General features: G+C 44.4%; 1 protein-coding gene across 2 annotated transcripts in view; it reads right to left on the minus strand.

The window, feature by feature from the left end:
- The window catches only part of grin2aa (glutamate receptor, ionotropic, N-methyl D-aspartate 2A, a), a 267809-nt gene that overhangs the window by 56180 nt on the left and 199053 nt on the right, over positions 1-12576 (minus strand). For both annotated transcript variants that reach the window (XM_054750460.2, XM_015945976.3), the window contains exon 5: positions 10660-10774. In XM_054750460.2, the coding sequence (XP_054606435.2) occupies positions 10660-10774 (115 nt within the window). The remainder of the gene's footprint in view (positions 1-10659; positions 10775-12576) is intronic.

Here is a 12576-nt window from a genome sequence, read left to right on the forward strand (position 1 = left end):
GTTAACAAGCTGCTCCTAAAGGCGTCTGTCCTCCACAGTCCCCGTGCAGTCTCTGGTGATCTGAGCTCCAGCCTCAATGGAGAGGAGCTCCACATTGCTCCAGTTTATCATCTCAGCTGATTCTGTTTACAAAAGCGAAACTTACTGCCCACGCTTACTTTCATTTTCAATATTGTAGCCGGCCATAGTTCGGCAGTAACCCCCCACGTGATCATGACACCTCCCTCTGTTGCGCCAAGGCGTAATATGCAAGTCCTGCAGTGCGGCTACACCCCTACCAACAGGGGTGGCACAAACGCTACAAATTTCCCGCCAGGTGGCGTTAATAAGATACACCGTGGCGGATATGCTGGCATGGTGTGTCTTCTGAAAACGGCTTGTGTTTGCTGGTGTGTCTACTTTCTAGTCCTCACATGGTAATGTGATCTCAATGATGATCAAGGGAAAAAAGTCCTTTTTTACATGGAGACCATAAATGGTGTGGCAAATGACCTGTATTTGAAATAGCACCTTCTAGAGTCCTAGAACCCCCCCAAGGTGTGTTGCCCTGTAACCACAGCTGGCCTGGGGCACAATGACAAAGGTGCGTCTGCCTTACACAGGTGCCACCGGGCCCTCCAAACTCTGCGGCAGGCAAGGTGGGTTAAGTGTCTTGCCCAAGGACACAACAACAGTGACAGACTGCAACCTTTCGATTACGGGACGAGCATTTAGCTCATTTGCCTGTCGCCTGTAATAAGTCAAAGATTGTTTAAAAGACATTAGTAAAGTAAGCTTATGGCATGTAAATCAGTACTTCCTGTACTTGGGGAAGTTTAAAGCAACACTATGCAAAGTCATTTTCCTGTGCAAGTATGTGCTAAAATGACTTTACAGGGTTAATGAAATGTCGCTCAGACCCCCTGTGGCCAGAATACCGCACTTGTAACTTCAGAGTGCCAGTCCAGTCCTTATAGAACCTAATGTAGTGGATCTGACATGCCAGCACTGCAGTCTGCTTCCAGCACGTTTCCTGCATCTTTTAAATAGTGAACACAGCTGATTTGTTTGATTTAGCGATGAACCACTTCTGTAGATACTAATGAAGGCTGAGGAGACGTCTCAGCTAAGATGAATGCACAGCGAGGAGATAAGTTTCACTCTGCGGTTTACCACAGTGAATTAATGACGGACACTAGGGAGTGCTGAATGCAAGCAAAACTGCTTAGTTTCCCTTTAAGAGGACAGCTGCAACTCAAAATGCCCAAGCTATGAATCACTAAACTAAAGTGTGACTTTAAAATGGTCCAATGTTGTGCCACCCATGTCTTTGGCAGGGTGATCTTACTGAAACTCTCCCTTAAAATATATAATCTCTTCTTGAAAGTACTTTTTTCTGTTGTTACTGCTATTTGCAGCATAGACTCAAACCTAGGGAGACACACAACTGACGACTGTTGGACTCATTTGTTTGATAATGTAATATGTGAAGAGGGACTCCTCTTTTCAATCGAACGAGTCAAAAGGAGGTGAAACAAACGTCCTTTGAAGATTCTCGACAAAACAAGATGCTACTGTAGAGACTGAGAGGAAGAAAGGGGAGGAGGAGATGAGGAAAGAATAAGCTGACATCAGCATCTCCTCTCTTGTCCTGCTGCTCTCATCTTTTAACATCGTCTTCACTCCTTTTCTCTAAGAAAAGAGGGCTATAAACGAATGCCCAGGAAGGAACGGAGAATCTGTTTATCGACCGGTGGAGAAGGAGAACACTGAATCCTCTTGGATGTAATTCCGCATGTTACATGCTTATGATGCTGAGACAGTGTGCCCATGGGATTACTGCATTGTGAGATGCAACAAATGCATGTCTATCATATGTCCATGGTCCCTAAAGTTCACTCGTCCTGCTTCAAACCATAAAGGAACAAAGATAATTACAGCAGTGAAAGTTCTTCTGGTTTGCACAAGTCGTACAATTATTTTGTCACGGAAACCATATTTGGAGGTTGCAATGTTTGAAAGCTATGGAACGTTTTTAAAACAGGCCCACATGCAAGGACGTGGCACAGGGAGAAAGGGGTGAGATATTTTAAGCCTTCAGCGACTCTACACCCATTGAGAAAATATATTTTAAATTCTGTTGAAGTGCTATGGGAAAGATTTTTAAGCTTGTCACTCCACCTGCACGTGCCATTGTCAGAAGACAAACGCAGATCTTACAGGTTATTGGCATCTACTTGCTTTGTGTCTGTCACAGCCTGTCCTTTCTCCCCGTTCTGTTCAGTACGATGTCTCTCCTGATTGCTTCCACTTGCCTCTCATCTCCCAATCACTGTAGATCCCAGCTCCCCCTGTATTTAAACCCTCCCAGTTCTGTGTTCCTTGTCTGTCCATTGTTTCAATGTCCTGCGTGCCTTCATTAAAATCCTTCAATCGTTCCTGTCTGTCTGCCTGCCTGCCTTGTTTCTCCTGCATTTTGGATCCTCAACCTCAACTCAGCCCACGCATGTGACAGAATGGACAGACCCTGCGAAGGATCCAGCGGGGAAACTCTCCCCTGGGAGCACCTGCTCCGGTGGCTCACCCCGAGCAACCGGCCGGCCTCCCCTCTCCAGCGACGCTGAACCTCGGCCTCGGCGATCTTCTCCACCCTCCCGGAGCCAGATGGGAGATGGGACTGGGAGATGCAGCCGGACCGCTCCTGCTACGTGGGCACCAGACTGGCTGTGTGCTCCCTGGGGTTGGTCCCCGGTGCTGGGAGGGAGCCTGGGCCCCACAGTCACTTCCAGCCCAGGAGCTGCACCACGGGAGCACTTCAACCCCTGCTGACGTCTCCGCCAGCCCCTCAGTGAGTCAGCCTCAAGAGGGGGTTGAAAGGACATCTCGTGGGTAGGGTACTCGGCCAGAGGACATCCCTCCCGAGGTCTCCTCCCACTCCACGGGGGCCACGAGGGGGACCAGACGGCAAGGCCGAGGGAGCAGAGTAGGGCCACCCACCTCAGAGGTCCCTGCTCTCACATCAGGTTGGACCTCAAAACTCCATCTCCAGCACTGTCCATTCCAGACGGAGGAACCGAGCTGGTGGTCCACCCAGCGGAGCTTGCCTGCCTCTAGGCTGAGCTGGTCCGGCTGAAGAATCTTATCAGCCTCTGTGAGTTCCAGGTGGAGACTTTCACCACCCTGGTACTCCAGGCAACCTCGCCAGCTCAGCCCGAGCGTTGGCTGTCCTCTGGGAGCGGCACCACCCCAGTCCAGTTAGTGGTTCCGCCTCCAGTCCAGTCAGCGCCAGGTCCAGCGCCTCCAGCCAAGTCAGCGGACCTGCCTCCAGAGATTCTGGTTCCAGCGGTCCTGCCTGCAGCAGCTCCGCCTCAAGCCAAGTCAGCAGCTCCGCCTCCAGCCAAGTCAGCGGGACCGCTGGAGCCAGAATCTCAGAATCTCTGTGTTCATCCTGCAGACTAACAAGCTTCTCAGTAATGGCTCCAGCCCTCTAGAACAGTGGTTCCCAACCTTTTTCCCAAGGGACCCCATTTTTTACCAGTAAAAATTTTGACGACCCCCTCCCATTCTCTCTTCCAGTACAAACATTATTAAGAAATGATAAAATTGTTCAAGCACATTTTAATATGCTTTGACTCAATAGATAACAGTAATAGTAGGCTCCAGTACAGAACAAAGTCATTAACAAAACCAAACACAGTTTGTATTACTTTTCTGAACACATTGTTTCTTGTAAACACTGATAAATCAATCATTCCTTTCAATAAACGTTTGACACATAAAAAATACACTGAGCAAAATGTAGTTAAATGTGTATATTACTGTTTATACTAGATTATTTACTGTAAACGCTGTGATTAATCAATCAGTCCTATCTTTAATGAACTTTTGACACTTGAAAATAAAACAGTGAGCTGAGCTAAATGTTCTTAAAAGTGTGTTACTTTTTCTGTACTAATTATTTCCTGTCTTAATATCAGTAAACTTTTCACTCATGAAAAAAAAGTGAGCAAAATGCAGGCTATAAACAAGTAATAAATGAAGTTTTAACCCCTTAAAGTGGAGAGGTCCTGGCGACCCACTGAGAGGCTTTGGCGCCCCCTTGTGGGGGTCAGGACCCCCAGGTTAGGAACCACTGCTCTAGAACATTCTACTGTTGGCCGTTACACGAGCTCCATCATTGCAATAATTTAATCATCAATTAGTCATTTTTACTCGTTATCCTTCAGCACAATGCTCTATGCTTTTATTTTATTGTTTTGTTTTGTTGCTATCTTAATGCCATTCTAAAGGTCAGCTTTGCTGAAAAAACAATTTATTATTATATAATTATTCCCGATTATAATGGGTCTCTCTGAGTTTTTCATGCAGGCTCAACATGAAAATAGTCTCCTACACCTATCTCCTGCATTAGCTTCTGATGGAAAACAGACGGTGAAACTCTAGGATTAGAAAATCCTGACACATTTAGGTCACACTGTCACTCAACATCATGAACTCACCCATCTTGACTCACAACGGGGAGGGCTGTTGTTGGTCCAGGAAACAGCAGAGAACATCTTGGCAAGTAGAAGCTAACCATTAGCATTAGCAACTCCACCACACAGCAGAACTCCTTCAGGATTGTGTTATTTGTGGAGATAAAAAATCAGCGTTGCAGAACAAACAGAGTAAGTGGTAGTCGAGTTGCTGTTAGTCAATCAGAGGTGAGATGACTCCAAACCTGTCGTCTGAAGCGTCTTTCTTCTCTGGCTGACATCTCCATCCTAAAACAGGTGCACTGGAGCTTTTTTTCCCCCTGAGTACGACTTACCAGGCATTCATTCCTACTAGAGGCCACTGCATATATATATATATATATATATATATATATATATATATATATATATATATATATATATATATAGGGGCGGCGGTGGCACAGGAGTTAAGTGCTCGCCCCGTAATTGGAAGGTTGCAGGTTCGAGACCCACTCAGTCTGTCGCTGTCATGTCCTTGGGCAAGACACTTAACCCATGTTGCCTGCTGGTGGAGTGGGGAACCCTGGTCCTCGAGGGCCGGTATCCTGCATGACTTTGTGCCAACACTTCTGATTCAGTGGTTGAATCACCTGTGCAGCAGCTCATCAAGCTCTGCAGTAGCCTGTTAATCACCTGCTGATTGAAATTAGGTGTGTTGAAGCAGGGTTGAAACTAAAATATGCTGGATAGTGGCCCTCGATGGACAAGGGTTCCCCACCCCTGCTGTAGGCCTCCTGCTGGTTGGACGTGCTCCAAAAACCTCACCAGGGAGGTGTCCAGGAGGCATCCTAACCAGATGCCCGAGGCACCTCAACTGGCTCCTCTCGATGTGGAGGAGAGCGAATCTACTTCGAGCCCCTCCCGGAGTGCAAATATATTTGAAATATTAGTAAATTTGACCTTTTTATTTATTTTTCTACGCTGGTTTAATTGTAATTAAAAATGTTCGGCACTTTGAACAAATGCTATGTAAATAGCATTGATTGAGTGAAACAGCTGCAAACCCAAGTAAAAACTGCTGACTTTACTTTTTATGTACTAATTTCAGTTTGTAAGAAAACTTTTTACACTTTTCAAGATCCAGATAACACCAATAATTGGTCCATTCCTTTAAAAATATTTACGAGAATAAACATTTTGTTCTATTTTAATCAACCAGGACTCACTTGAAGAAGCGAGCAAAGATGATGAAAGCGAAAAGAAAACAGCATTTAAGGCTTTTACGCTGAGCAGCTTCTCCATGCCACTCTCAGCGGGAGGGTTATCATCATGCCAAGATGCATTATGGGAGAATGAGTTTCTAATAGTGTGGAGAAAACCATTCAGTCATAAAACAGTATCTGTCAATCCTGTCAGACAAAATTATGTCAGCGAAGTGATTCCTGCTCGCCCTCTCGCTCAGCCTATAACGCTCCGAACATTCGTCCTAATGCGTACGTGTGTTGTGTCTCCTTGCATGTGTCAGCGTGCACACGCATGCAGGAGGTTCTACGTGGAAAAACAACAGCAGAGAGGAAGGGAACGGTAATCATTACCTCAGATGGTTTTTCCCATCCCTTCAAGCAAAGCTTTATTTTGAGAGTCGTGGTTCTGTTTTGAGGTGGGGGTGTACACACGTGGGCTTTAGTGAGTCTGTTCTCCATATTGTGATTCTTCAAGCACAAATCCCATGCTGTCTGTAATAATTATGTTGTGAACTGGCTGCAGCACTGTGGCTGTTTCTGAAGTTATTTACACACTCCATCGGCTCAGATGGAATAAAACACACCTCCCTGCATCTCTGCGGTAAATGCGGTTTTCTTCAGTCGGTGAAGCTATTCTGCAACCAGGGTCCGAAATAAAATTTTTTACTCACCGGCCAAGTTGGCTGGTAGATGATGAAAATCTACCGGCCAAGCATATTTTTGGCCGGCCAAAATTCTAAATGATTTAGATCTACCTAAAGCATGTTATTCTATATTATGTTGATTCCAAACAGAGTGACACAATAATTAAAACATCAATTAATAAGAAAAACAACTCTTTTGTCATTTTTACTATTTATTTATTTATTATTAGAAATGTTTTTATGAACTCTTTCATTGAAATTTAGTCAGACTCCTTGTTTTCTCTGTCCATGAAGTCTGGCCTCCTGCTTCTGACACCGTCTTTGTGCCAAAGCATCACAGCCTGATTTGGGTCATAGTCCTTGATCTCTGGAGAACACAGCTGCACCATGAGAATATCTGAAAGTGTGTCAGGGCTAGGGTTGTCACGGTAACCGGTGTAGCGGTAAACTCAGGTAAAAAAGTTGACAATAATAATAACAGTCTGTTTTTTTCAAAAAAATATTATCTTGGTGGATTGCCGTGGCTGCGGTGTAGGCGCGATGACCCTTACCAGCCACCGTATCATCTGCTGAAGTTGCCGGCGGCACATGCGCACTTTGTTGTTTACAACCAAAACTTTCTTTAAGCTAAAGCTGAAATAATGGCCAGAGGAGGAGACAGCAGCGTTCAGGACATTTATTATCCCTCAAAGAAGACAAAGTCGGAAGTACGGGCATTTTTTGGATATTTGAAGAATGCCGAGGGACCGTTGATAGAAGACGGCTATCCTGTTTGCAGCACATGCAGAAAAAGTGTCTGTGAAAGGCAGCAACGCTTCAAATCTCATGACACAATACGTGGCCATCATAATGTAGCCATTGTCTTACGACTCCACCATCTCCAGTTCGCCACTTTTCACAAAATCTTCTGGTTGCCACTGGTCCTGGTGGTTTTTCTTCCAGTTCGACGAGTTTTCTTTTGGAAGGCTGGCTGACTCCAGTTAAAAACCGCCACATTTCACCGCTAGTTTTAACACGAAGCTAACTACTAACTTGATAAACTGATTGAATGGGATAGGTGGAAAGGACGTTGGATGCGGCGCTCACGTTTCGCGTACGTTTGTGTACATTGCATGCAGGCGGGAGGAGTATCACAGAAATCCATGGAAGATGACTGATAAACATAACTAATTTGGTGCAAACATTTACTCGCCATGTGGCAGATAAGAGCTCAAAAATTTGCTCGCATTTGTCGAGTGGCGAGCGTTAATTTCGGACCCTGTCTGTAACCCACAATTCCTTTTATGTTGTGAATCAATAACAATAGTGCAGGTTTTCGAGTTTCACCTGAACTGAAGCTGGTTGTATAAACCTAACAATAGCTGAGGTAAACTCCAGTCTGGGCAACTTGTCAAACGTGGGTTTTTAGAAACATTGCATGCAGTTTTGGATTATGTGATGGAAGATCATAACTTTTGCAACATGAGCCAGAAAAATGAAATACCATTTTTACAAAACTGTAGGCCACTCGCAGAATCAGCTTCAGCACAATTTTGCAGTTAATAGTTCATATTTTTGACTATACTGTCATATTTAGATTCCAGGGATCCAATCTTCACCTACGGTTATGAGCCTTGAGGAAAGAACAAAAACACAAGATGACGAGAGGCTGAAAATAGTTTTTCAGCACGATGGTCGAGCTTCGCCTCAGAGCTCGAACATCCAGGCGCTGCTGTTCTTCTACGAAGAGGAGCCAGCTGAGGTAGTTCGGGTATATTTGTGCCAATTTGGGGACTTTGTCAATATATTTAGTGAGTTTTCAGAACCCTCTAGCAACTGTTTTTCAAAACGTGACAAGCAACAAACTAAGCAACGTTCTTGGTGTTTTTGAAGGGTTTTACTGAGTGTTTTAGTTGTAAATGTAACACTCATCACCCCAGAATCAGCCAGCAACGTCTTCATGCATGCACAGAGAAGTAAGCATCAGCTTTGACTGCAGCTGAGCCTGCAGGGCTGCAGTGCGTGAGCTGGTGTGAGCACTTTGGGATGGGGGAGAAACCCACGGCAGCTCAGTGAGAAGAGTATGATGAGGCTTATGGCCTGAGGTTACAAACAACTGGACTGCCCTCTACCCTTAATAGTGATGGTTCCTTCATCCAGACGTTAAAGACCAAGTTCACACATTTTAAAACACATTCACAATGGCCTCCAGTACAAATGAATACCTTGTGAGTCCATCTCTGTGGGGGAAAAAAGCTCTCGCGCTCCTGTTTCGGGAGGAGACTTACTTCATGATAATGGGACATGTCGCCTCTGATTGGCTAACGTGACCCTACCACTGATTCTGTTTGCTTTGTAACGTTAATGTTTTTTCTCCACAAATAACACAAGCCTGAAGGAGTTCTGCCATTTTGCGGAGCTGCTAATGCTAATGGTTAGCTTCTATTAGCCAAAACGTTCTCTGCTCTGCCCTGGACACTAAACAACAGCCTTCCCCTTCATGAGCCAAGATGGGTTAATCCATGAATGCTAGCTTGACTTCATGACATGCTAATGTCACCAGCTTTTCTAAATCAAGCTTCCCCGTTTATTTTCCATCAGTGGCTAATGCAGAAGAAAGCAGTAGAAGACTTTTTTCACACTTACTCTGCATGTTAAACTCAGAGTGACAAATCAGATTTAAAAAAGAAGAAGTACAAAAACTGTCTGTGAACTTGGCCTTTAATTATTAAATCCCTCTTCTTAGATGTCCTGTACAGTGTTTCAAGCAGGCTATTATGCAACCACTTATGCAAAAGCAGAATCTTTTTTTGTGTCGTTGGCCTGCTTAGCAACTTTTACAAGGAGCAATAACATGTAAGGATCACATCGCTATGGGATGACCAACACAGCTAAATCTGTGGGGTGCGCCATCTAAAACCTCCCCGTACACTTTTCCCCTGTTGGTACTTTCTCTGGTATTTTATATCATTAAACGTATCCGTAAATATGGTGTTTCAAGTGTGTCATTGTTAAACTCAGGAATGTGCATTCTTCCTGCAGATAACACTTGAGGCTAAATGTTTATGGGGTGGATAAAGGAAAATCAAATATGCTGATGACTAACATATTTATCTTGTTATTTAGCTGCTTTCTTTCTTCTGCTTCTCCACTTATTTTTGTGTCATTTCGCTGCACTAAGTTTCCTTCTTCTGCTCATTTCAGTAACATCCTGTATCCTCTCTCCACTTCTGCATCCTGCACCCCAAGGGGACTCATTTTTATATTTTTAGTGCATATCCATATTTTAGTGCAGTTACTGAATTTTATCTCTTGATCGTCAAGTAAGTCTCTTCCAGTGATTTTTGGTGCATGGGTGGGACAGCTGCACCAAAGAGAATGAAGACGAAGACTCCCAATTATGTTTCCACTTTGGGTTTTGCTGTCTGCCTTACTTCCAGAGTATTTTCCTACACCACAGTGAAGTGGTACCGAACAATTTCACAGGCTTTCTGTTTACAACACACTACATCGCCTCCTCAGCAGGACAACAAAGGACTGTATGCGTAACAGCATGAAAAATGAAAATGCTAGTTGGAGGGGTGGAATTGCACATACAGAGAGATGCGACCTGAACCAGATTGATCAAGTCTCTAAAATGTGTTTGTGTAGATTTTTATTAGTGCTGGGGGTTAACTACACACAATACCAGACATTTGAGGATGAAGTGCCATCAGAGAGCAGAACACCAGGGTGTGCTGAATATGTGGTTTAGAGGGAAAAGGGGGGAAGAGAATAGGAAGAGCAGAATGGAAGAAAGAGTTCAAAGTTTAAACATTAAACAACGACAGCCTGAAATGAGTTGAAGGAAAGCATCAAACGATAAAAATGAACTACAACCAGACTTTTTGTTTTGTGCCCATTAGGATGGTTCTAGCACCTACACCTCTCCTCTACCTCACTCAAACCTCTCCTTTCACCCATTCCACAGTTTGAGTCATTGGGACATTAAATGTGAAAGCCAGAAGTACGTGTTAAGATACATGACTGCCATTTAAAGTCCATTAGAGCATCCTGAGTACGAGCTACAGACACCATTCTTCAACGAAACTTTCTGGCATATAAAGAAATCCACGAGCTTCCTTTCAAAGGGACTCACGGGCAAACGAAACATTGAAAAACTTTGTTTGTCATTTTTAACTGAGGAGATGAACTGAAACTAAGATTGTGTGTTATCTTTACAGCCAGCTTTTTCCATAAAACCTGATTGATGACCATATCTTGCAATTGTTTGAATGTTTTTTAAAATTCAATGCAGGAATCAAAACTCAGTACAAAACTCTTCCCATCCATACATGGCTCTTTCATGGATCCTACCTTTTCCCACTCTCTTTCTTTGTTGAGAACAATGACAACCAGCTTTGGATTTTCCTGGTACCCGTCCTCTGTGAACGACAAGTCCCTGCCATCCCACGTCACATTCATCATGTACCTGAGGAATGATAGAAAGAAGGGTTAATATGGAAAATTCTAATGATTATAGGATCCTGAAATATGAACATTTGGAATTCATTTTTATGTCATCACATTCTGGTAGGCCTGGTAAGTATGCTAAACAAGCTACGACCTAGATCATTTTGGAGCCACTTTAATAAATTAAGTGAACATATGAGGGGTTCGGATCCTATGTTCCCAGCAGGGGGTGATCTCTGGCTGACAAAAGTGAAGTCAATACTGGAGTGACAAAAATTAAAGTTCCCCCATCATCCACTAGGGGCTGGCAACAGACAGAAGCAACAGACCTTGCTTCTCTCAATGAGGAGGAGCAGTGGCTCTACTCCGAGTCCCTCCCAAATGTCCAAACTCCTCACCCTATCTACAAGGCTGAGCCTGGCCACCCTCTGGAGGAAACTTGTATCCGCAATCTTGTTCTGTCAGTCATTACCCAAAGCTCATGACTATAGGTAAGGGTTGCAACGTCCGCCGCATACTCCTGAAGCCCCCCCCCCCCCCCCCATAGGGTGCCCCTGGGGACACAGTCATAAGCCTTCTCCAATTCCATACAACACGTGGATCGATAAACTCCCATGCCCACTCCATCACCCTGGCAAGGGAAAAGAGCTGGTCCACAGTTTCACGGCGAGGATGAAAACCACACTGCTCCTGTTCTATCCCAGTTTCAACTTTCAATTAAACCCTCATCTTTAGTACCTTAGAGTGAATCGTTCCAGGGTGGCTGAGGAGTGTGATAGCTGGAGCAGACCCTCTGGTCATCCTTCTTAAGTTGGGGACCACCACCCATGAATGCCACTTCAGGGACTGCCCCTGATGACCATGCAATGTTGCAGAGACATGTAAACCACTACAGTCTTACAACACCCATTGCTTTAAGATACCCAGGACGGATCTCATTCACCCCCCGGGGCTCAGCTGCTGTGTAGTTGTTTGACTAGGTTATCAACTTCTGCCCCAGAGATTGGACAGTCCATTACCAGGTCTCCCATCTCTGGTTCCTCCTCAGATTGCATGTCGGTAGGATTGAGGAGCTCGTCAAAGTATTCCTTCCACCTCCCAACTATAGACCCAGTCGATGTCAGCAGCCCCCATCCCCAAGATGGATAAGGCAAGATTGGATAATGAAAATAAACTGTAGCTAATGGTTAGGTAATGAGTAAGTAATAATTCATTCCTCTGTTCCTTCGATAACTGACCATTAGTCCCTGGTTCATTACTCATTACCTACTAAGTCGTTCCCTAGTACTTGTGGAGAAGATGGTCTTACATTTAATTAGAAACCATAGAATGTGAAATATCACCTTCATGGATCTTTGAGTAAATGTAACCAGAAGATTGGGTCTTTTTATTGCAGAGATTGAGCAACACTTTGTATGAACTCCAAGAAAGAGAGAGAGTCAGGTTTAAAAAGTTAAAAGATTTATTTCTAGGGATGAGCCGGATACTCGTTTCAGACGAGTATCCGGTACGGATAAAGCACTTTTAATGAATACGAGCATGAAACGAGTAAAACTCGTAAATATCTGTAATCGTGCTGAAGGAAAATCCTCATTGGGTAACTGACTGTCTTCACGCTCTGTGATTGGACAGTCACATAGAGCGCCCGCCCCTCCCCACACACAGAACTGCAGCCGGCCAGGAGCTCAGTCCGTCCGGCTCATCCACGCACACACACAGCCAGTAACAGATCTCGCTGTGATTGCTTCACTGTTGCTCACGTTTCTTCAGTTTTCCCTAGGTTTTCTTCAGCTCGTCTCTTTTTCGGTTGAATATTTAAAG

This window comes from Nothobranchius furzeri, chromosome 12 (genome assembly GCF_043380555.1).
Source record: "Nothobranchius furzeri strain GRZ-AD chromosome 12, NfurGRZ-RIMD1, whole genome shotgun sequence".
Lineage (NCBI taxonomy): Eukaryota > Metazoa > Chordata > Actinopteri > Cyprinodontiformes > Nothobranchiidae > Nothobranchius > Nothobranchius furzeri.